The following is a 25,373-nucleotide window of genomic DNA, read 5'->3' on the forward strand; positions in this document are numbered from 1 at the left end:
ACAAGATAAATAAGCTGTATGTGCGCCACCCACCGCCGAATAATTCTTCTGTTTTTCAACAATTTAATGATGGATCCAGATTACCCCCACCTGCTGATTAAGGAAAGTCGTTTTTCTTCTCATGCTGGTGCAGAACATATGTGCTAATTGCTTGTCACTGTGATGCAGTGTGTGTGCACCGGGCCTGTGTGTCCTCGGTTTTGAGTGTGATGCATAATCTGCAGATCACACAGGTGTAAGAACGACATGATCGTGAAAACGGAAAAAGAGAAGAAAGAAAAGACACAACAAATTAGGAAAATCATTTTTCCTCGTTGGTTAAGATCGATTACATCGCAGGTTGTTTTGTGTTTCATTTTGGTCAAAGCTCTGTTGAGTAAAAGGTTGGGGAAAATCCCAAAGAAATCTCCCGTCTTTGAGCATCACTGCTGTGCATTATTTCACACGTGATGTTGTGAAGGCGACTTTCCGTTGCAGTGAGATTTGACAGCCCCTTGGCGGGTTAGCAGGCTGTGCATGCTGCGTTTCACTCAGTTGTGTACAAACAGAAGTTGACATCATGTCTCAGAGCAACGCGGCTCATAAATGTGATTTAACCGCTGCCTTGGGAAACGCACACCCAGAGGTTTAGATGCTCTTTCTTCTGAAACATCCTTAAGCTGTTGCAAAATGGAGAAAATGTGCACCGCAGTTGCAGCGTTATCCTTTTATCCCTACAGTGAGAACTGAGAAATTTCACTTCAACTCTAACAAGTGGTACTGATCAAATGTTATTTGGAAATTGTATCTCTCTTCCCTACCTCCTCTTTGGCTTTCCTCTCCTCCTCCTCCAGCTTCTTCTGCCTCTCCTCCTCCTCCAGTACCTTCCTCCTCTCCTCCCTCTTCTTCTTCAGCTCCTCCAGCTCAGCCTCGGCCTCGTGCTGCTTCAGTCTCATCCTCTCAAACTCCTCACTCTCGGCATCGTCGCGGCGGCGCTTCAGCTCCTCCAGCTTGCGCTCTGCTTCCAGGCGGGCGTCGTCGTCCTGGTCGTCGGCCACAGACACCTCGGGGGAGTGCACACTTCCCCGACTGAGCGGGACGCGTGAACCCACAGGTCAGAGCACAAAAGCGGATCAGGACAGACACAAAAGCTGCTCACTCAAGGCTGGAAAAGCTAGTTGACGTACAGGTCAACACCAGACATTTGATACACACACTGAATATTTAAACGTACACTTGAGGATTTATCTCTTTCATGGATAAGCAAACACGCAACTAGACAGCGCATGTGCTCCTACACAAACACTAACAATCATCCCTGCAAAAGATAAGGTCACAGCTTAAGTTTCTGTCTGTGTTTCAAACTAGGGATTTACTGTATGAGAAAAAAAAACAGCCGAATTGTGTGTAAATTTTATTCAGATATGCTTTTTTTTTTGTTATTCTGCAGGACGCCTTAGGGAATACCTCCACAACAAAAATGTTAAAAAAATCCAGTATCAATAAATCCCTGTCTGTTTAAACTGCACCAGTCCAGCATATGCAAACACTGTGGACCAAATATACAAAGACTTCTCCCACAATATTAAAAATAACATGATAAAACATGTGCTTTAAAATACACTTCATTTTCTTTTCATTTCATGAGACGCTGATAATCTTCAAGTCGCTCGCAGGTGCCGCCGTTCAATCTGAAGTATCTTATGTTGGAAAGAAACTGCAATCTTTGTTAGAGAACTTGATCTTTTCAGCCGACCTTTTGTGGCAAGAATATTAAGTTACTGTGGTATTTTTGTGTAGAGGCAGTAGTATATTAGCTTACTACTTGAAATCAACCAATTTTTATGAAGAAATACTGCAGAAGTTTGATTTCTGTGAGTCGTCTGTGGCTGGCTTTTTCAACGGTATGGAAATCAAAAACGATAAATAGAGAGATCGCAAAATAATTGGCTGCAATCTTTTTAGAATTGATTGACCTTTCAATCTCTCATGAAGCAAAAATAAAAATCACTTTTGAAAACACTTTATATTACTACTTTAATACTATATATTACTAGTTTTAATGTCTGAAAATACGACATATTTTGAATTTAGTTCTAAGACCCATGTGTATTAATATTTTTCCCCTGCACGATTTTAAAAAGCACTCTATTCTTATTCATCTACTGATGCACTTCATCCTTTCTAACGCGTTTTATTATGTGTTTATTAAAGCTGCAATTCATGTATTAAAAGGTGCTACATAAATGAAAGAGTTCTACATATTTTATAATACGACAAACAATAATAGCATTCAGGTTATTATTGTGATTTCATTGGTAGCACACCGTCACGTAGGATTATAGGAACGTTTTTAGAATAATTAATAAGATCTGACTGTGAGAACCAGGCAGTGACGTTGCTGGTGTTGTTGTGTCTGTTTACCTGAGAGTCCTCTCAGGTTTCCTGTGTTGTTTGGGAGCCTCTTCATCATGCAGTCCTCCGTTCTGCTTCCTCTGCTCCTCCCTGTCCTCGTCCACCTGCACACAGGTCACCACCACGACGGTAAACAATCAAAAGACGCCACCGGTGGCTAGGCTGAGTGGGGGCGGGGTCTACCGCGTGACATCACAGGATGACGACGAGAGAAAGAGAAGAGCACACCCCGAAAAACACAAAATAACACAGAACATCACATCAAACGGTGTCCACTCCAGAATTACTGCTGACAGGGGATTATTCTAACTTGTGATCAACCTGGGAGTGTCTCCAGCTGCACATTTTCTCATCTCACCACCCTGAGAAACATCATTTTACACACTGATTTTAGCAGAACTTTCCAGTGCATGGTTTCTTATCAAGAGTATATCGGTATTGTAGATTTTAGCCGGTACTTTGGCTCTAAAGCCCACACAAATATATACTATTGTAGTCTTTATCTTCACACTATTGAGATGTTAACACTATTAAATGTAATATCAATCTGATGAGCTCGGGCCAAAAGACAATTCGAGGGACCGAACAAAATAACACATTTTAGTCCACAATGATCTTTATTGTATTCATGAAAGTGGAAATTCACCACACAAGTCCAACACAGGGTCAAGATGCCTGCATTGACTTGATTTAATGTGATTAAATGTGAAGTGATGTTAAAACCAAGCCGCCGACTATATTAACTACAATGCCTTGCAATTCAAAAAGAACAATAACGTCACTAACGACTGTCAATAAATATCGAAAGTGTATAAATATCTCAGTTATACCATCGCACTGCCCTCACGCAGTAAAGATACCGATCAAGTAAAATGATGTTCCTCTGCCTTAATCAGCTTTCAGAGTGGAGTTGGTGTAATGTGAAGATTGCTGTGGAAGAAACATGCAGAAAGAGGAAAAGAAACACTGTGACCACTCTGTGGAGCATAGCATTAACCTTATTAAACATCTGACCACACGGCTGCAACCACACCTCATAAAAGTTTGGCTCGGTTACCATGAGTTTTCAAATGGTGCAGACCACACTGTGACGACACAAGGTGCCTGGGTAATTTCAGTGTCTGGCTCTGGAATAAATCACTATGTCAACAAGATAGCCTTATTAAGGAACATTTTGCGGTGAGGCCTCAAAAGCATAAGTATTATTTACCTATTACATCCCTAAAAGATGTGTTAAGACAGTGAAGTTACCCAGAGAGATTTTCCGTGCTGTGCAGGACACCGCTACTGAAATTCTTACCACATGTTCGATACCTCATTATCCTGCGACTGCGGTATCTCAGGCACCTCATTGTCCTCTTCATTGTCATGTATGAGTGTGAAAGACCTGTTCTCTGATGAATATGAGTCTACATTATCATCCTCAGGTACCTCTTCAGCCATGCCTGATCCTACTGCATCCTCCTCAGCCTCAGACTTTCCTGGCGTGGTCTGATTTGAACACTCACTGACTACAGACGGCATTTTTTCTTCAACAAGCTCCTATGAAAAAGTTTCATGGCAGTTTTGGTTTTTTTTGCAAAACAAAAAAAAGTCCAGTGATCACTTCAACAATGTGCAACTGCAAAGCCAACACATTCATGACCATACCGTGTTATGGGTTGTGGGTTCTTCTGTGGACACCTACACAAATAAGCATCATATTTCCCACTCTGTCAGCGACAACAACACAACAAACTGCTATAGTAAATGAAGAAGAATGAAGAGATGACTCACCTGTTCCCTCATGTAAGACCTTCTAAGTTCGTCCTCTACCACTTCCACTTCCTGCACTTCATCTTCACACTCCTCCACTTCCTCTTCAGCCTCAGGAGCAGCCACCTCTTCCTCTCTCTGCTCCTCTCGCTGCATCTCCTCCCTCCTAGAGCTGTATGTGGATGTCTTGTCTTCTTCTTCTTCGTCTTCATTATCGCGGAAGCGCCCCCTGCGCCAGGATGGCCTCTCCTCCTCCTGGTTGTTTTTCTCCATGCTGACACTGCTGATGTCCTCTGTCACAGTCGGGTCCAGCTGCTTCTGTCTCTCCAGCGCCTCTTGCATGCGCCTCTGCCGTCTCTCCTCGCGTTTGGCCATGCGGTCCAGGAGGGCTTGGTCCTCGTCGTCTCCACCGCCTCCGTAAGTGCTAGTCACAGACACTGTCTCTGTCACGCTGGGAGAAGAGAGAGACAAACATTTCGCTGAATGGTAATGAGGAGGCAGCGCTGGCATCAGTACAGCAGCTGTGAAAGTGAACTTATTATCCTTTCTTCTGTTACAATGAAAATTAACAAGACCTGAGAACTCTATCTGTTTCACAGGTGTTAAGAGGCAAATATGAGAGGATGTTGCTTAATGAGCATATCCATGGCGCTTTGACAAGAACAGGAAAAGGCAGAGAAAACTTGTACAAGTTCTAAATTAACTTGTACTGGTCTAGATCTTTGACATGCTAATATTATATTATTATAATTTTTGATTGTGCCACAGTGGAGTAAAAACTAAACAAAACAAGCTTAATGCTATACTTAAACCTCAAATTCATCCATAGTAGCGTACAACGGGCACTAAAACAAATAGTCAATATATAATCCAGCATCAGTGCTGGTCCTATACTGGTCAAAATCACTGATCGGATAGCTGTAACAGAAATAAATATGATCCAAAAAACCTAGATATCATGTAAGTGATTTGTTAAGCATAGTGAACAATGATGAAGATGAAGAAGAAAAAAGCAAATCGGATGAGTGTAATTTCACAAAAAGACTATAACAGACTGATATCAGTATCAGTAGATATGCAAGGTTGTGATATTGGTATTGGACACAAAAAAGTAACATTGAGCCATCCCCACTAAAACTCCACACAGGAGGGGGGAAGAAAGCCCTGAAAGCTCAAGCAAAGCTCAAGAAAGTTTATAGAGTGGCTATAAAAAATGGCTGAAGACATTTGGCTTAAATGACAAGGTTCCACAAGAAAATGTTGTGAAATATAAACTAATGCTCAACGCTGGATTCCAGGGGCTGTCATTGTCATTCATTTGGACTGACTGTCTAACGGGGAAAGACTCAAACTCAAACTCATAACTACTGTGAACTGAAAGTCTGGCAAACATTATCCTTACGTCCACACAATCAACAATGGGTCGTCAGCACTAGGACCTGCCTCAGCATCCTCGTGAACAATCCCCTGTTGTTTGACCGGCCCAGGATGTATCTCTGAGCTCATAGAGGAGAAACATTCAAGACCACAAAGCATCGTCTGTGTTGCTAGATGTCAGAGCAGCCCACCACCACTTCCCCTGTAGCCAAGATGATTGATCTCATGGCCTTAAATTTCATAGGGCATTGATATTTAGCCCCTTTGTTCCCGTGACAGTCTCTGATGAATGGGCATGAGCTCATATATTGGTTGGCATACTGGCAACTTCTTGACTTAATTATTATTTCAAGATATAAAAAAGGTGGTCGGCATAACTCTGTGTTATTGGGGCTATCATTGCAATACAAACACATTGTACAAACACATTATCTATTCTTTGCAAAAAGTCTTCTCACCCCTCCCTTTCCTAAGCTGGTCGGGAAACTACGGTAGCCTATGCATACCAAAAAGGATTTAACTCTTCATTTGCATAGGAAGCTTCCACTTCAAACAGGATGGCTTGGATAATATATTCAAGAACACAGTCAAAAGTTACCTAGAGTTTTTGAGAGGTAAACTACACACGTGCTATGCAAGAACAAAGAGCTAGATGTTCCACTGACTGTTTCCACTCCCCCAAAGCCTTCAGATAACCCTTCTCTGAACCATGAACTCCTCACTGAAGCAGAGGCTGTGACTTGTTGTTGGTATTATTTCCTCATTTTGTCACACAGTGTTGGGACATGTGTTTACTATTTATTGATGAGGTGCAGCCCTTTTTAACTTGGCAGGAAGCTACGGCAGTGATACAAAGAACGGGAGCTGAGCCGTTGGCTGCCGACTCCATATTTATCACAGATGGAGCTTGTGTTGCTTCATGTGTGTCACCTGTGGCTGTTAGTCACGACCAGACTGTCTGGCTGTCCACTGGGCTCCTCGCTCTCCCTGGTCCTCATCCTCTCCTGGCGCGCCCTGCGCCTCCTCTCGCGGGCCGCCTCTTCTTCGTCATCGTCATTTCTTGCCATCCTGAGGGAGACAAAAGAAGAAAGAGAGGCAGTCAGAAGACATTTTCGCTTTTGTCCCAGCCTGTAACCTTTCATCTGTTTCTGTTCCTTGCCTCCATTTATTCCTCCAGTTAGAAACTTCAAAGAGAATGATTCTTTTAATTGGACTCTAATCATCACAGTGACCAAACCTGGTGGATTTGTCCTGAGTTTTTTTTTTCCATCCTCTCCTATCAAGCTGACCTGTCAGCTGTGCAACAACTAATTCTTCTTATCGTGGCTGCAGTTTTCACAAGCTGATAAAAACTCAGTCTGGAGACATGGTTTGGCTGAGGATTAGACAGATCCGGAGTAACTGTTTCTGGCCCACAGTTTCTACTGCTTCTGCTTCGTGTTGAAACAGATCAGAACTGGGAAGGTATCGCAGCTGTGTGTGTGTGTGTGTGTGTGTGTGTGTGTGTGGAAGTGTGGTTTTGCAATCCAAAACAACCACTAACCTTGAAAATTTATATTTTTACAAGAAATTTAATACAACATTAAATCTAATATTCACGTTTGTCTTGAGCTAAACTGAAGTTATAACATCTCTCGTGTCGAAAGTACTTAGGACTATTTTGTGCTGACATGCTGAAAGATACTACTTCTTGTTTTAATAAAACAGTTATCATGAACTCCGTTTTACTGGGACACCCATTTCAGCACAAATATCACTTTTCCAATTCGGAGAGATGGTTCATCATTTTGCAAAAGCACTTATTTGCTCAGTTAGCAAAGGTTTGGTGACAAAATTTGACATCAGCCTTTCATTAAATGTGAAGCTACAAAGAGCTACAGCATTTTACTTGAGCTCAGCACAAACTGGATGAATGAAATCTGACAACCAGGCCCTCTAATGCTCACTAAGTAACACATTATTACAAGTCTGGACTAAATATTCATATTTATGCCAGGCTAGCTGTTTTCCTTGTTTACAGTCTTCATGCTGAGCTATGCTAACCTGCTACCAGCTAGGGCCAGCTGTTCGTCATGGACAGAAATGAGAGGGGGTATCAACAGTCTTATCTACCTCACAGCAAAAGACAAAAACTATGTATTTTCCAAAACACTGAACTATTCCATAATGAGACATGAGAGAATCTACTCGGCAGAGTTTTATGCTACAAAGCCCGAGGGAGCCTGGTTTTAATTATATTGCTTCTTGAATACTGCTTCTTGTTTTAATAAAATTCTCAACAAGCTCTGTTTTGCTGAAACACCCATGACAACACAAGTATCACCTTCCCAGTTCCTTTTTTAAAAAGTAATGAGAAAGAAAACAGACCCTAGTGTTGAATGTGGTGCTGTTTATTAGCATTATCATTTTTATTATGCATAACTGGTCAAATTAAGGTTGTGCTTGGTTATGTCTAACACATTTTCTTTTGTATTCCTTCTCTACGTATCATTTTGCCTTAAAGTACTAAAATCCAAAGCCTTCATTCAGTTTAATGTCAATGCAGTGGATTAAGTAGAGGGTGCGGCTGCTTGTAATGTCATCAACATGACTCCATTGTTCACAGTCTAGCTGCTTATGAGCTGCTGTGTATTTATGTGCTTACATCTGATTGAAAGCAACATGTTCAGGCCTTTATCTGGAGCCAGTCCATGAATATTCTGGAAACGGCTTGAAATCTAAGTAGAAAGATTGAGGGAAATTGGGTAACACCCCCAAAAGAAAAGTATAATGTTAAATGTTATGCTATGTAAATGTGTTTTTCTTAAATATTAAATTAACTCTCAAAACTGCAGTGTTTCTGGCCACCTGACAACCATGAACTCCATGCTTGATCAGTATTGCCCCAGCTGACCTTTACACCCACCATTGACCACATGCTTAGCTACCTCACATCACAGCACAGGCTTTGAGGTCAGCCAGCGAAGCGTGCGTTTGCATGTTAATTGCAACATGTGTGGTGAACCGAGCTAAAGCTGCTTGGCTTTACAATATATGAGCTTTTACAGCTTGTGAACAACAGTTTCCCTCTTCCTCTTTTTCCCCCTAATGCCATTCCCCTCTGCCTCCTGTTTCTGTCTCTCAGATGATGAACGTTGTCATAACAGAGCAGATTAATCTGTTAACGCCCAAGCTGAACCTGAAGCTGGACGGTGACATCAGTGATGTAGGGCGATTCTTTACACATGTGCATCAGTATTTGCTTAGTGCAGATAATTCTGAATATTAGAGGAGTGAAAACCCATGAAATCTAATACTCATTTCAGTGTTCGAGCCAACATATTGTATATGACTTTCATTAAACGCCAGCCACAAGTAACAGTCGTGCTATATAATGGTGAAATGTAGAACAACCTTTAAATCTTTATTGTCAACAGGTCAGGAATGTGACTACAACTCGCTGTGTTTTGGCAAGTATCTTGCAATATGATACATATCCTGATACAGAGGTGACAATATGATGTATTGCGTTATATGGAGATACTATAAGCAGGGCTATATATTGTGATCCCCCAAATAGTCTACTTTAAGAGAACCCTAATAACAATGTGATATGAATAAAAAACAGACAATTTTCCTTGTCACTACTAGGAGTGGAAGGAAGGGGTGTCAAATGGCCCAAAGCTTGCTGCCAACTAGTGGCTGGAGGTTTAAAGGGTTACAACACAAAACTCCTGTCAAGAATATTTCTATGTGGATACAGTGCTTCAAAGAATCTAAGACCTATAATGAACAAATTAAATCTGTAGCAAACCTTGCTTGTTCGACCTTTAAATGTAATAAGTGTAGTATTTTTTCTCTTGTACGATCCATAGTCTTGCTGTAAAATAAACGTTTATTTTTTTCAGTTCCATTCATGTTCTATCAGCTTTGATTGGGACCTCCCTACAGTAGGAACAACATTAACCCTTATTTAAAATTCCAGCGTGATGTGTTATTTCGGTAAGGAAAAAAAGAGAAAAAGGAAAGTTGCGAAACAACTGCCTCAACTCCCCAAGGACTTTGCTGTCCCAGAAACAGCACCAAATGTCATGAGAAAGAGAAAATGGCAACAGCTAAAAATGGAACGAAAAAAATCCTTGATTGTGGTGACGACGACAATCTCAGGGTTAAAGATTCCTCAGTAGGAGGGAAGAAGAAACTCCTAAAAGCTGAATTAGCATTCCTGTCAATCACAGTCCTGGCTGCAGACGCATACACAACTAAAGCCCCGATTTAATATCCCTCTCCTTACCTAGGCCCCAAACTCTATCAGCATACTGACACAGAAATATGGGGAGTGGTGGGGGGTGGTGGGGAAGCACACATGAAATGGAAAGTGAGGATAAAACGGAGAAGGGGGAAATGAAAGATGGGAAAGGAAAAGGAGTGCACGTTAATGGAAAACGGAGTAATCTGCAGATTTTATCGCAGACAACACCTTTTCCTGTACAGAATGATGTGCAGCCACAGTTATCCACTGTGGGAATGATGCATGTCTGCCTCTATAGCACACAACGGATCCCTTTTCCCCGGGTAGCCGAGAAGAGTAAGCTGCACACTGTTGACTGACAGCGAATACTGACCCCTACGCACTTAGTTTAACATGTGGCAGCTGACACAACTGGAAAGGAAATGAAAAGTTTTTTTTTTCCTTTTTACACATCCGTAACTTCCTCATTCTCTCCGGTTTTTGCACAGTGAAGATGATTTAAGTGGTATTCTGAGTCCGCAGAGCAAAAAGGCTGCGTAGGTGCACAAAACAATTAACATCAGTGAGCCTATGAGGGAGAAAATATGTGCAAATATTTTCTTTACAGCGAAATATCTCAAAAATGTCAGTGAAAACAATTTGGGAAAAGCCCATGAGAAAAGACTTCTTCTCCCCTCCTCTGCTCGTGAAGGGACGAGAGGGAAGGGAGGGATAAAAGAAAAAAAAAGTAAGAAGACCGAAAGAGAGAAGAAGAAAGGAGAGGGGAGAAAGAAGGGATAGAGGGGAGGGAAAGAGGGTGGGGGCTTGTGCTGTCAGAAATGCTGACCCATTCCCACGCCGGTCTCTCTGGACTACTTCCCTTCCTACTGCAGACCCAAAGACCCACATCATACCATGTCTGTCTCTCCTCCCCACCCGACTCTCTCCAGGCCTGGCTCCAAGGAAACACAATGTTAGTGGTGACTGAATTCCCCATGACTGCATTTATTCTCACTTACAGTTGAAACGAGCAGTAAAACAACAGAAAGCAAGCAAAACTAAAATAACCATGTCTCAAAATCTCCGACAACTGCTTCAATTACTTTCAGGCCGATGTTGTACGTGTGATGTTGGCATACGCTCGGCCATATCTGTCAATCTGTGTCTCTTCCTGTTAAAACCAAAAGGTACACAATGCACGGCTAGTTTGGAACGATCCATTCATGCAGGGTGGGAGTGACTTGGCATGGCTCATTCACAGAGGATGGGTGTTATTTCCTTTGCCCTTCCTGGTCGGAAGAGAAAGACGAGGTAGAGGAGGACCGGTGGAGAGGGGACAGGAAGCTGAACGGGAGAGGTGGCAAGAGAGGCAGACAGTGACGAGGGAAAAAAGAGGAGAGAAAAAAGACAGGGAGATGATGACGGCGTTCAGGAAAGTGAAACGCGGAAAAACGGGGAGTGAGAAGGAAGGGAACAGTGACAAGCTCAAAATAAAAGTGGATGTTAGAGGAAGAGGAGGGAGTGGCAGAAAGGAGAGATTGAAAAAAGAAAACAAGAAGAAATGCTTACAAAAGCCTTAATAAATGACATTTTGGAGTAATATGCTCTTTTCTTTCTTGCTGAGTGTTGGATGTCACTCATTTCGGTATTTGTAGGCCTGGTGATGACGGTGTCCATCTTTGTGTGAAGTGTTCTATTACAGCCATGTCTGGGACAATGGATGGCACAAATGGTCCAGCTGGATTTAGTGGGGAGTGGGGAGAATCTATTTTTTTTTTTTAAAGCTGTTGGACACTGAATTGGCTGGGAAAATCTCTCATCCATGCTTTCTCTTCGGATAAAATGCATCGAAGACTGTGTCAGTGACTGTGTGTGTTTAAGTGAAGAGAAACACTTTTGCTGTCCTGTAGCACTGATGAGTAGCAGGGTTTGGGGAATTGGAGAACGTGAGTGTGAGAAACCACAGCGGAGCAAAGACAGTGTGTGTGTTTCTCTTTGTGTTTTTTAGGTCTTTTACGAATGGAAACACAGGGACAATTTTCTTACAGCTATGACTAGCAGTGACAACATGGCTGCTGCTTTTCACACGAACACTGGTTTTGCACTCTTTGTGTAGAACTAAAGCATTCCTTACTATAACCTTAACCATCACAACTAAATAACTGACCCTAAAACCAGGTCTTAATCCTCAAGAACACACGCACACACAAATTGAAAAGTGTATGGAGCTTGTCAACACTTCATCACCTGATGCTGAGGCACGGAGTGAAATGAACATCCGCATGCTTAACTGCATGCATGTGCTCCTCCTAACTCCTGTGTGCGAGCGTAACAGACATAGACATGAGCATAGCCACACAGGCTGGGGGACAAAAACAACTCCCAAAAAAACAACCTCACACGCACGCGCGTGCAGAGAGACAGACAATCACACAGACAATCACAGCTTTCACGCAGACATCTCAGAGCCGCAGCATGTAGGAAACAGCTCATGGAGATCTGGCCAGTAAACACTTATAATAGCCAGGAATTTGGCATTCCTACAGCAGTTATTATATGGGCCCACACTCTCCCTGCATGCGCTTTCCAGCTTCTCACAGCAGACTCAGTGATGGTTGAATGGGAGCAGGCCAATGAGACAACATGTGGTTTTGACTAGTCCGACCAAGAGGGGCATGTAAATATTGATTGTTTCAATATATTGTCAGAAATGGAAACAATGTAGCGATGTAATCTTTTATCAATAACAGGGGCGGCGTGTCGCCCGCCAGCTGACATTACTGTTGCTCTGACCAAATAAGCAACCATGAACAAACTCCCGCTGAGTGAAAAAAGTAAACGGCCACGATCCCTAAAACCCCTCTCTCTTCCTCTATTGGGTCAATTCTGTTCAAGTCAGTCAGGCATCATCTCTTCTCTCTGCCGGCTCTGCATTTACAGCTGAATTCCATCTCCTCCATGTAACATAAACACCCAAATGCATAAATAATTCTCGCAGCGGGGGTTTATGAGGGTTGTATGCAATGAAATGTAACAACAGCGTTAACCTCCACTTCAATCACCTATTTAAAGTGTATCTGGGGAAATGAGGCCTAAAGGCGTAAAACTTAAAGACGCCAAGTTGCAAGTTGGGTTTTGCATAACTGTTATAGAAAAAGAAAACTGTCCCAGGTCACAAAGGCCTCAGGTTTAGTCACATTGAAAGTGGTAGCTAAGTGTGTGTCAAAGTAGTTTGGTCATTTCACTTGTTTAGCACACTTTCAGAGGATATTATTCACAACTATTCTACTTTTTTTTAAGCGGATAGCATTAAATAATGCCTTGAGTTGATGCCCTTAGCTGTCAATACTGTTTTAGTATCTTTGAGCTTATTGTTTTGGTTTGTTGGCTCACAAACACTGTTCTCATCAACCTCATTGTGACCTTAAAGAAAACTTGCATTTGATCTAATATCGTTCTTAAAAAACAGAGTCATGATTGATGAATGACTCCATTTGTTTTGTCTCTCCATTCATATTGGAATTATGGATGAACTTGCCCAGGCTCTATATCATGCTATTTATCTATATTTCAATTAGCCCAATTTCTTTCATAAAAAATAACCTTGAAAATGTCAATGACTACGATTCATAAACAAACCTGTCAATACGGCACATGCAAGCATTAGACTTTATGTTCAATGTCCGTATGAATGATGAATTAACCCTGAATATGAATACACCGTTGTAGACAATAAATACTTCAAAACCTTGTACCTTAGAATCTCCATATTCAGCAGTGGTGAGACCTATGACGGCTTGTTTTTCATTAGTGAACTGGCTTTCACAAAACACCACTCACAGTTGCATCAGACAGGCAGGTGACCTTGCCCGGTATCAGCATCCACATCAGCCTCCCTCTTAATTGCCAGGGCTGCACCACAGATGATGAGACTTAAGTAAAAAGGCCTCATAAAAATGCCTCTTCAGCACTTTGTATCAAAGTTCTCCAAATAGACTCCACCTCACCCTTTTTGTTTTTAAACTATTTTTGATGACTGCACTTGGCCTGTACCATTCAATTTACTGAAATGAACTTTAGTTTAATCAATTTCTTCCACTGAATCAAAGACAGTTTACAAGGCCACAGTAACTGGGAGAGAAAATTGAAAAGAGGGAGGGCATGATTGAACATTCCCACTTAAAGGTCATCGCATCGCTTATCAACCTTCTTATCGGGTTTCTTTTCTTCAAGCCAGAGTACATTATTTGCTGAGCGATGTCTTTAAAGACCTAGAGGAGGGTGTAAGCTGTTAGAGTTGGCTCCCTCTTTTTCCATCTTGGCACGAACATCAGAGGAGGTGTGCTGCACACTGACAACCAGAGCTTCATTACATAACACAGGCTGCTCCCTCAGCTTCACGCCACCTTAGCAACAAAATCATAACTAACACTGACTACACATCCTCTGGACTGCAGGGCCTCTTTGGCTCCAACCACAAATTAAGCCAGTCCAAAAAGCAAATTAAGTCTATGTGTAGGGCTGACTTTTTAAAAACACATGTTTTGCTTTGAAGGAGAATGAAAAAAGTATACGTCTGCAGACACGAATGAAAGACAACCAAATGGAACTTACCTTTCAGCCTCCAGGCGCATCTCCTCCCGCTTCTGCCTTCTCAGCTCCCGGCGCCGCTCAAAGTCCATTTCCTCCATGATTGTGCCCTGTGAGATGACATCATCACACCAGACATATTCATTTACTCAATTTCAGGAAGGAAGATATTCGCGGGAGGAAATGCTGCGTCACAGATCACACAAAAGCCTCAGGTTTTTGGACATTGGACATTTTCATGAAAGAAAATCTTTTATTTTGAAAGTATCTGTGTTTACATAGTGTATTTATTTATTGTTAAAAACAATTCTGAATGGCCATTGTTTTGCTATGAAAATGGATGACAAGCAAGACACTAGAGCATGTGTGGAAGCGGATTCTATGCACCGTAAACGGCAAAGTAACAAACAAAATTACGGACTCAGCTGTTAACTGAACAGCTCCACCCGAGTGAGGCAGCAGAGGAAGCATCACAGATGAACAATGCAACGTAAGTCCTGTGTTTAACCTCACATGACTAACAGTAAGAGTAATAATTAAATATGACGTCATGGTAGTGATACGTGAATATCTATGAAGAAAAATTGTCTCATGAAGTATTCGTTCAAAACTGATTTTTTGGAAAAAAGTTCACTAATTGTGAATTCCCCCATGATTACAACTAACAGGGATCATCAAAGTTCCTCCAGTGGCACCACATCACACAGAACTACAGCAGGTAAAACGATGTTGGTTCACACAGTACTGACCAGAAGTGTGCAGACTGTGACACAGTCCTGTGACAGTCTGGAATGTATATCCTCAAAGTTTGTTGAAAAACAACAGAATGAGGCAGAAAATAAAAGAAAGAAGAGTGGAGGTGTATATATAGGGAGAGAAGGGAGAAGCCAAGACAGGATGTTAACTCAATCAGTTACAACTACTCTCACTAAAAATACCACGCTAGGGACTGGCTGTGCTGTGAGGACAGAGACCACCCAGGAGCTGCTGAGCCTCCCATCATACATCTACGACCCCTGCTAAACCACAAGCAACACTGACTGTTTCACTGGAGCTGATTGGATAGACACTATAGCCGGGGCAGCTGTGACACCTCACGGAACAAAAGCACAACGTTGAATTAAGTCACATTTCAGTGCTGTGTACTCGTTGTGTTGCAGCACACTAGCAGTAGGACAGCGACAAGACAGGCAGAAAACAAGATGTCTAAAAGTGCTGCGGGAAAAATCTGGAGGCAAAAATGGGAAGCAACTGTGACTGCCATACCTTGAATTATCCTTCAAACAATGTCCTGCTCCTTCATACCATTCCAGGTTTGTTTTTTTTTTACAGTGCCCCCTCCAAGCACACAAACACAATACAACAACCTCGTGTAATAGTCTTCCACAGTCCAGACTCAGCTGACAAAAAAGGCAAATGCTTGTTCCTTGCCCTCCCTGCTAGTCGTCCCTCCCTCCATCCCTCTGTGACCTCCTTCCTTCTTTCCCTCGATCTTACCCCCCTCTCTCCCTCCCTCCATCCTGTCTCTGTTTCTCTCCCTATCTATACTGCTAGCTTTTCCTGTGTTGTTTATCGACATGTCAGAGCTTGGCTAAACTCCGGGCTCGGACATGACTTGACTCTTGAGACCTGTTTCCTGTGTGTCATAAGCATGTATTTCTCCATCTGCTGGAGGGGTGAAAGAGGGGCCTCTTCGTGTACGGCGATTTCTATGGAAGTACGCATGCACATGTGTACAACAGGAAGGACACACAGATCTGTACACATGGGCAGGACAAACACAGAAATGCTAAAAGTCTCCATGATCCGAGAGATCCTCCTAAACCTCACCCTCCCCATTTTATCTTCTCACCCAGTCTCCACCCCCAAGCACCCGTACAGTAAATACAGCCTTGCTTCCCCCTGCTATTACATTGTAAAAAAAAAAAACAAGAGAGAGAGAGACAGAAACAAAGATATTTTTTAAAGATGCACGGAATGGGTGTGGTGGGGGGCAAATGCCCCGTAGATCTGGGACTATTCATTTCATCCTAATTGAGACAAAATGAGAGCAATAACTAAAACCAATGAGGGACTCTAAACATCAGCAATCTAATCACACACATCCAAGAATCATCAACACCAAGCGAGATAAAGTTATTAGTAGTGTAAGCACGGTACAATATACATTTGGAGTTATTATTGCAAATAACGCATGATTTACGCAGCCACAAGGACATTTATGGTCCAACTTCACACAGACATTTGTTACAGTTAATTTTAAAGATGTGTTATTTACACTTAAGAAATTATCACAAAGTATATCACATACACGGTTTTACATTAATAACAGCATTGAGATAATTACGTCTTAAAACTGATTTATGGACGATTAAAAGGGCGGCTCATTAAATGCGGGGCTTACTGCAGCGCACACATTGTCTCGTCTCCACGTGGGGCAGAACCATGAAGAACAGCGTCAGCACACAAACACTTAGAGCGTCAAACAGCAATCCATAAAGCTGAGCAACCTGGACTCACAAGTTTTTGACATTTTTCAGACTATTTTACAAGTTCTGCCTGTCTGCATCTGTTCCATCATTTAAATATATCCATCGATTCACCTCATTTCTTTCTTGCACTGTCTCTCCATTTTTCCCCTCTCCTCTCCCTGTTTCTCTCTCGCTGTCTGCCCCAACCTTCTACAATAGCTGTAATGACACATTTACCAGTCAAATTACTACCTGTCGAGACTGCCAGACCCTGGCACACAACCCCATGTCTAAGTGCCTGCCTTTTAAAAAGCCTTAAAAGCCAAGTTAATATTATCCTGGGATTACACCACCTTATAATGCCTCTATCTTCCCACAAAGTCTTGAAATAAAAGCAGGAAAACAGCAGGTCCTTATCAGCCAAATGTGGCATAGAAGATCAAGTATAAGTCTGGGAGTAGGGCAGAAGTTTGAGTCATTCCATTTATGTGAAATGTTCCAAATGCTGGTTTAGCATTTTGTGAGAACTGCAGCATTCTGGTCAGATTTGTCACTGTGATACTCAGAGCATCTATTTCCTCTCAAGCTTTAGACAAGCACATTAATCTCCACATTATGGCTGTAGAGCTATGCGAGGAATGCTCCTATTTAACCTCTGATTTCAGCAGACAGAACTTGAAAGAGCCTCAGAATTACTCATTCACAAGGCCAGTCAAGAACTGAAGACTCCCCCTCTGGATCCTGCATGTGTGGTGACTGGTTTGGTTGCTGAGTAAAGGAAAATTATGTAAAAGATAAACAAATAAAATAATGGAAATGCGAGCGGTGAGGCTGGTAAATACAGGAACAATGTTGACTTGTTAAAGGAGGAGGCCATTTACAAGGCTTAAACATTCACAAGTCCCATACAGTTACAGCAGTAAGCAGTTGTTGCAAGATGTTAATCAAATTATCGTTTGAGTCCGACAATAACATTTTAGTACAACTGAAACTTTCCTCAGTCTTATTTCTCAAAGTCCTAAATTACTATTGCATGTATATGATCAACTGGAGCCAAACGAGCCCCAGCACTGTGCACATGCTCCACATTTCCTGCCCCCAAGCATTGACCCAAAAACAAAAGGAGAAGATAGAAAGAAAAGATAGAAGAAAAAAGAAAAAAAGAGAGAGTTTATGCTCTGTCAGTCCAAAGAATGTAATACTTTAGAGTGATGGATTGAAAGACTCAGGGTGACACTTGACATGCTACTATGGCAAGCAGTTTCAACATTTAATCGGAAGACAGGATAGTCACTAGTGAAGATTATCTGCAACGCCATTCTTCCTAGTCAGAATGACTTTTACCATTCATGTGTATAGGGTTTGTCATTGTAGAAAATTCAGTTGCAGATAGCCACAATGTTAATATTATGACTAGTCACAATTCAAGTTCAAGATATCTGTAATTAGCCTCAACTAAAGATAACTACATTGTCATTTTTAGATATCTTGAAATAAGTTTCAGATAGTCAGAATGAAGTTGTAGATACCTCAAACTTGAATTGTGACTAGTGACAGTATCGTTGTAGATATCTGAAACTGGAATTAAAGATATTTACAATGACAAAAGTAGTTTGAATCATTCTGGAAAAACCTGAATGGCAGCAATCTGAAAATGTAGTTTTGACTAATGTGACATTCATCTACAACTACAATTCATATTAGTCACAATGAAATTACAACTAGTCAAAATGACTTCAAGGATATATGTAACCTAACTGTAGGTTAAAAAGGTTTGCCATATGCTACCAACTAGCCGCTAGCTAATGTTTTGGTCTGTGACACAACAGGTAAACCAGAAAATATCTAATACTAACAAGAATATATCTAATACTATCTCCACTTCACAAAGCAGAGTCTGACATTTAAATCAGTAAATTAATTCCCCACTGGCGCTTGTATACTGGGACAAGGACAGTTGTCCAATTAAATAGTGTAGTAGAGCTACAACAATAAATCTTCTTCACAGTGCATGGAAAAGTACTGAATAATGTTAACATGGCCCTCAACATATCTAAATCAAATGTTAAACCCTTCATAATTAAGCTGAAAATGCTTTATTAGCTTTATTAACTAGTGACACACAAGTACATTATGATCCGCTTTTGAAAACACCACCACTACAACAAACATTTGCTAATTAGCACTAAAGATGACGAGCTAAAGCTAATAACAGCTAGTTTATTTGGTTGTAAGCAGAAACATTAGCATTTTATATCCTGCTTTACAGGCCCTTTTATTTATTTTAGCAAATAATATGACCAACTAATAATGTCAACAATAAGTACATGTCCACATGTCCTAAATATTTTCTATAGAGATTCTATCGTGCCACAGATACCCACTGTTACTCTCCTTATTGTTCTCCGAGGCTGAAAGAAGAGGTTAAATGTCGAAAGCAGATATGAAGCCACAGCTGTGCAGGTGTCCAGGTGAAGACAGGGATCCCAGGAATCTGGAATATGAAAACCACACTGGCACAAAGCCTGTTTTTTTTTCCCCCAGCTTTTGCATCAATGGAACAAAATAGTTTGCCCACCTGCTGCCCACCTGTGGTCGGTATGTTGGAGAGCTCATCATGAGTCACTTCCACTTATTTTAACAAAGAGCAATTTGGCTTTTCACAGCATAAACAACCTTAAAATACCAAATGTGAAATGTCATTGAGAAAAAAACCTAATAGGAATATTGTAAGGTAGGAGACTAATAACTGTGGCAAATATGCACAAAAGAAAGTTTTCAAAAGCTGCAGGATGTCAGTTTCGACAAAAGCCTCGCTCTCTCCATTTCTAATCCACTTTGTTTCCAAGAAAGCTCAGTGAACATTTTTTTTCCCCGAAACAATGCCAAGTTTACATTAAGTGTTTCTCACAAAAGGACTTGTGTGCATCCTTGAGGCCTGAAAAAGGTGTGGAACGAACTTCCTTCCTAAAAAAACACAGGCAGAGACATCTGTTTATATTGTCTGCATCCATGTTCCTGCTGCTTATCTATAATATCTCTAAAAATTTCATTTTTGTGTTTCTGTGTTTTGTCCTCACCAGTGTTAAATCAACGGGACAAGAGGCCAAGGAGAATTGTGAATAGCACAGTGGACACATGAGCAAATTTCACTGGAATTCAGTCATGAAAACACTCCTCCATAGGACAACCTACACTAAGTTGTCCATTTATGGGCGTACTGGATGTTAAGTTCACGGGAGATGAAAACACACAAAAAGGAGACGCATGGGAAAAGAGGTAAAGACTGAGGTGTACTGGTTAATTCTAAGCTGAGACATATGAGTGATGCACTTTGGCAAAGTGAGACCGATCATTATATGATTACTTCATCACACAGATAATACATGTGCAGTTTAAATGGGGGGTAGGGGTAAATAAAGAGAGGGAGATGCTGCCTGCCTGTAGGTAGCACAGATTAACAGCTGTTTTGGCAGAGGCTCTGGGGACAGCTTGAGTTGGGTAAACCTAACGTTTTCTGCAGGGGTAAAGAGTCTCCTGAGAGAAGCCTGACAGGGCATTTAAAGTATGTTCAGCCTCTGTGTGGGGGTGTGTGCATCATTAGAAATACTGCATTTACCTTGGTAAATGTGTGCGCTTATGTAGATGTGTATGTGGAAAGTGTCTACAGATGTGCACCGAGGAGTCAACAAATGACCGCGAAGCCTCTCTGTGTATAAGAACACGAGAATGTGCTGTTAGAACTGTTAGAATTTTTCTCGAAGGTGTATTTCATGGTACAGCAAATCTGTGTACATGTGTGATATCCATCACCACCTGCAGTGCCGTGTTTGGAAAGCTGCTCTTGTGGGTTTGTGTGCTAAGTGTCTCCCCTCACACGTCCAGGCCTCGGCAGCATTAACACGTTTACAAGCCCAGGTTGTAAAGTGGCTAAGAATAAGCATTCACAAATTCACCAGAGGTGTTCGGCAAAAGAGTTTATCTCATTCTTGTCCTGCACTCAAGGGGCTGATGTTATTGACTTGTACTACTTTGTCACTTTTTATTTGAAATGAAAGCTTGAAAATCGGAATCACAATCTGTAAATATTTCTTCTTCTGATCTCAAAATGTAGTGGCTTAAAAGTTAACTGACAACTATTCTTAAGATGAAATTATCTGCCCATTATTTTCTTGGTTATTCATTTAGTAGTTTGGTCCACAAAAGAAAAAGTGGAAAATGTTTTCAAAAGCCTCAAAATGTCGACGTTTTGAAATATCTTATCTGGTCAATGAACAATAAAATATATTGAGTTTACTGTCACTGTCAGGAGGACAGAAACCATAAAAGGTTTATATATATAGGCTGTGGCGTCAAACTGCAGTGAACTAGGTAAATAGCTGTAGCCCTGCTCACTAATGCTAAATGTTTTACAAAGAGCACTCAAGCTGTGTTTAAACATGTAATATTGCTTAACTTTCAAACTCTCAGATATCACAAAAATGTATTAAAAATCCTGAAATGGTTCACGCTCTTTACTCTTTAGTTTTTATTCCCGCTTTCCCTCACCCATTTCTCGCTGATTTTCATTCCCTCTTCGACCTCATTGCAGCAGTATAGCCAACAGCTGCTCACTATGTGTTCAGCTGCAATATGAAGAGACAGAGGATTGGCTGGCTATGAATTTGCGCTTAGTGCTGGGTTTGAATTTTATTAGATTTACCCGTATCTAAGCAGCCAAGCTTCTTTCTGTATTTGTCTGTGTCTGCATCTGCATGCCGCAGGGTGAATATCAACCACAATGGCCTCTGTTGTCAAAGCTGAGGCCTTCAGCTGCAACTATATATTCTAGGCCAGATATGAGGTGGCCAACTGCATCAGAGCTCAGCTCAATCTCAATACCATCTGCTTTCCACTAACACTCTATACCCCCAAAACAAATTTTTGAAAGTGTGACTTCAGCTCGAATGAGGAAAATTTTTCAGGGAGCATGAGCAGACGGTATTCACAGGCAAACCTGAGATGCTTCTACCACAGTGGCAATTGATATGTACGGGGATAATGTGCCGACAGTTTTGAGGTTTGGGGAAAAGATGGGCTCGGGACCTTGAATGCTTCAAACGCGTTGTCATTAGTCACTTAAGATGTGCCGATCACACACAATCCTCCCTCAAAAAGCCCTCCCTACTGACTCTGGCTTTAAGATTAAAAAAAAAAAAGAAAAGAAAAGAAGAAAAAAAAAGGACAAGCTAGGGGAAATTTCACATTGGTGTAGGAAAAAGACCTGAAAGTTAAAGATGTAAAGTTTCCATTTGGTGAAGAAAAAAAGGAGACTCCCGCATTCTCAGGCAATGGTTCACATTCCATAACACCTCTCTGTGAATCATACACTGAGACAGACAGACTGACTGACTGAGGTTATCTGTTCATGCATAAAAACACACCCAGCGAAGGAAAATCAATGGTATACCACATATATACTTTTTTTGATTACAAAGCAGAGTCCTGCACAATGTCGGGTACCCACAGAGACCCAAAAGAAGGCTTCACGGGTTCAGGCAAGGGTTAAAATGAAATAAATGCACATAGGCAGTGGGTTTTTCATAATAAAACACCTTTTAAAATGTGCAATACAAAATAAATCACTCTTATCAAGCCAAAATTACTTATTTATTTTGAAAGACAGATGACTCCGACATCAATGAAGGGAAGAAAACGACAGCATGCATGCTCACTTACAATTACAGTTGTCCATGTTATTATTATTTACTTAAATCTTGCTTTATTTCTGTATTTAACAGATTTATTTTGCATCATAAAGGTGTTTTTAGTGTAAGGTATATATCGTTCAATATCAAAACAAACATTTTTACTTAGAATTCTATCTTAATTGCGATATCATGATGGAATATAGTGTTATAATTTGACATTAAGCTCTTGACAGTTGTTTTTTTTTTCTCTGTAGACCAGAGTAGAGTCTCATTTTAGATTTGACACCCCTGTCTTTGTTATATTTTGTGAATGCATATGGAATGTATTTAAACAAAAAAAAGTTTATTATTGGGTGGGTGTGGGTTTAAAAAAAAGAAAAAAACAAGACCCAAAGTGCCTCAGCAACAGCACTGAGAAACAATCAACCACTGCATTTATCAGAGAATCAGTGACCAAAAAGCTCATCTATGTAATTATTACACTTGTAATTAATTGACTAAAAGTAATTAGCACCAAAACTGAACACTTCATCACTGATCATTTTAATGAGCAAAAATCGCAATAGCAAACATATTCACAGATCAATGATCTGAAAAGCAAAAATGGAGATGAATTTTCACTTATCTGACATTATAGTCTGGGTTTACTGTATCCATACTGAACAAAGTAAACCTTTAAAAACTGTGATGATGGAAACTCCAGTGACAGGATAATGCTACATATCAAGTAAAGTAAAGTAGCACAAGAAAAACAAACAAATTAGAACATGAAAACCGACTACGTCAACATTAGCTAACAGTGGCCCACATAGTGTATTATATTGCATGGGAATTTAACTTTAGTTCTTCACAAGAAGAAGCTGTGTGGTTACACAGACTCACTGAAAGGTTTTTTTTTTCCCCCTGAAACTCTGGGTGTGCACTTTCAGTCACACTCCAACCACTTTACTTGCCTCCATCTGTCTTGACATAAAATGAAACTGCTCTACTGAGAATGATAGAGTTGATAAAGGCTAAATCATCATTGTGTGTGAACTCGAGGGAACGCGCAGTTATTTATATCTAAAAGTTACGCACTACAGCTTTAAAGACAGCCGCCCTGATTCAAGTTTGACACACTGCACTACTTAACATATAGTTCCGTGCAAACAGCTTTCCGGTGCTGACTCGTCTTGCTTACGACTGTGTTTTGATAATGTGATTGCATGCTCTGATCAGTTACTGAGGAATTAAAATGATATAAAAACCAATAGAAGTGGTGGCCAAAACTGCAAAAGTAACCCGAATCATCCTTTAATGTGCAGCTACAGCCTGGATAAGATCATGACAACAAATAGTCCTTTTTGGAAAGCGCGCTGTAGTCTGATACTTTGTAAACCCTTGTGTTGCTCTGATGAAAACAAATTACTCTCCATGTAGGATTTTTGAACCGTGTTTTATTTTCCACTGTCAGCGAGATAACCTCACTAAACTTTGAGCACACTCTCATCGGCTGTATATTTAGACTATGACTCACTTTTCTTTTAATATTTACCCGTGGTCTCACACTTAGAGGGGAGGGACATTCACACTGTTCATTGCACGTCTAAGCTGCATTGGATCTGTCGGTATTATGACTTTTTCAGCAGTGGATAGACGGCTGAAAACACCTGCGTTTCACAGCGTCCCCCTTCGGGCTGAGCGTGTGTTTATGTGTCCTTAAACCTCATGCCTGAAGACAAGTCACACTTAAATTGCAGTGAAAACATTACCTAACACGCCATATCCATCATCTGAAACTCACAGGTGTTTGACAGGAAGGTTTTTTAGCACCGATTCAACTGCAAACATGTCGTCTTTTTTCCTCCCTTCTGGAGAAATTTGAGAACATTCAACATCAGCAACATGCAGCATTTATGTTAAAGCTATTTAAAGTAAAGCACTGAAATTAGAATCCTTGCATTTCATGAGCCTATTTACTGAATTACAAAAGGTACCAGTTAATGTAACAGTTGGCTGGAGCAGACGACGACTATAAAACACTGTCTTGCCTTTAAATGTTGGTTTTAAGAGGGATATTTGCATTAGGAGTTGGATTCGTAACAATCATAAATAAAACTGTAAAAAGCCGACTTCTTTGCGCCACGGCAGCAAGAGCCAATTCCATTCCTCTCCAGGCTTTTAAAAGACTCGTGTCCCTTCTAAAAGTTCAGACGCTATACCCACAATCAGGCAGAATTGGGAGAAGAAGCATTCCAAAAAGTACAAATCCCACACAAAATAGGGATGTTTGTACGGCATCAAAAGGCTACTGCTCACTGGCAGCGCTCCATATGACCAAATATGGAAGGAAAAAATGTTGCCTTTTCCCGTAACCAAACTGGGAAAAAAGGGGAAAAAAAAAAGAAAGAAGGGAAGGTTTTCTAGCATGCTGTGTACACAGCGAGATAGAGCTCTCACACTCACTACACAGTGGCCGCAGAGCTGGCTCCCTCTCAAAACACAATGACTGATGGTGATGGCGGAACTTTTGTGACATCTGTGTGAACACTGTTAAACGCACACACACACCTGCGTGACCCACGAGTCATGAGAGAGGCGCACATCGATCTTTTCACTGCAATGACATTTCATTTTTAAACACAAAGGCTCTCTTCACGTTCACATAATATGAGCACTGTAACAGAGTCTCCACACTGTATCGCAGCCTCCTAGAAGGGAACATTCCTCTTGGTGAAAAAGCAGCTGTCTCAAACGCCACAGTCCTCTGCTTAAGTTAGAAATGGTTTGTTTATCTGCCCCCCCCCACTCGCTATATGGAGTGGCTCTGACATTCTCCTGCCAGTGCTGTGCTGCAAAAGATGCCTGCGCTGGTATGTCATAGTCACAGAGAACTTATCGAATAAT

At 41.1% G+C, this 25,373-nt stretch overlaps 1 protein-coding gene across 1 annotated transcript in view; it reads right to left on the bottom strand.

Moving 5' to 3' along the window:
• The window catches only part of cald1a (caldesmon 1a), a 28,976-nt gene extending 13,213 nt beyond the window's left edge, over positions 1-15,763 (bottom strand). Inside the window, exons 1-8 of the mRNA XM_044021430.1 lie at positions 15,593-15,763; positions 14,351-14,436; positions 6,457-6,594; positions 4,171-4,600; positions 4,045-4,077; positions 3,826-3,936; positions 2,404-2,498; positions 801-1,068 (exon numbers count right to left, since the gene is read on the bottom strand). Of these exons, the coding sequence (XP_043877365.1) occupies positions 801-1,068; positions 2,404-2,498; positions 3,826-3,936; positions 4,045-4,077; positions 4,171-4,600; positions 6,457-6,594; positions 14,351-14,427 (1,152 nt within the window). The 5' untranslated portion in view covers positions 14,428-14,436; positions 15,593-15,763. The remainder of the gene's footprint in view (positions 1-800; positions 1,069-2,403; positions 2,499-3,825; positions 3,937-4,044; positions 4,078-4,170; positions 4,601-6,456; positions 6,595-14,350; positions 14,437-15,592) is intronic.
• Between the last annotated feature and the right edge of the window lie 9,610 nt (positions 15,764-25,373).

This window comes from Solea senegalensis, linkage group LG3 (assembly GCF_019176455.1).
Source record: "Solea senegalensis isolate Sse05_10M linkage group LG3, IFAPA_SoseM_1, whole genome shotgun sequence".
Classification (NCBI taxonomy): domain Eukaryota; kingdom Metazoa; phylum Chordata; class Actinopteri; order Pleuronectiformes; family Soleidae; genus Solea; species Solea senegalensis.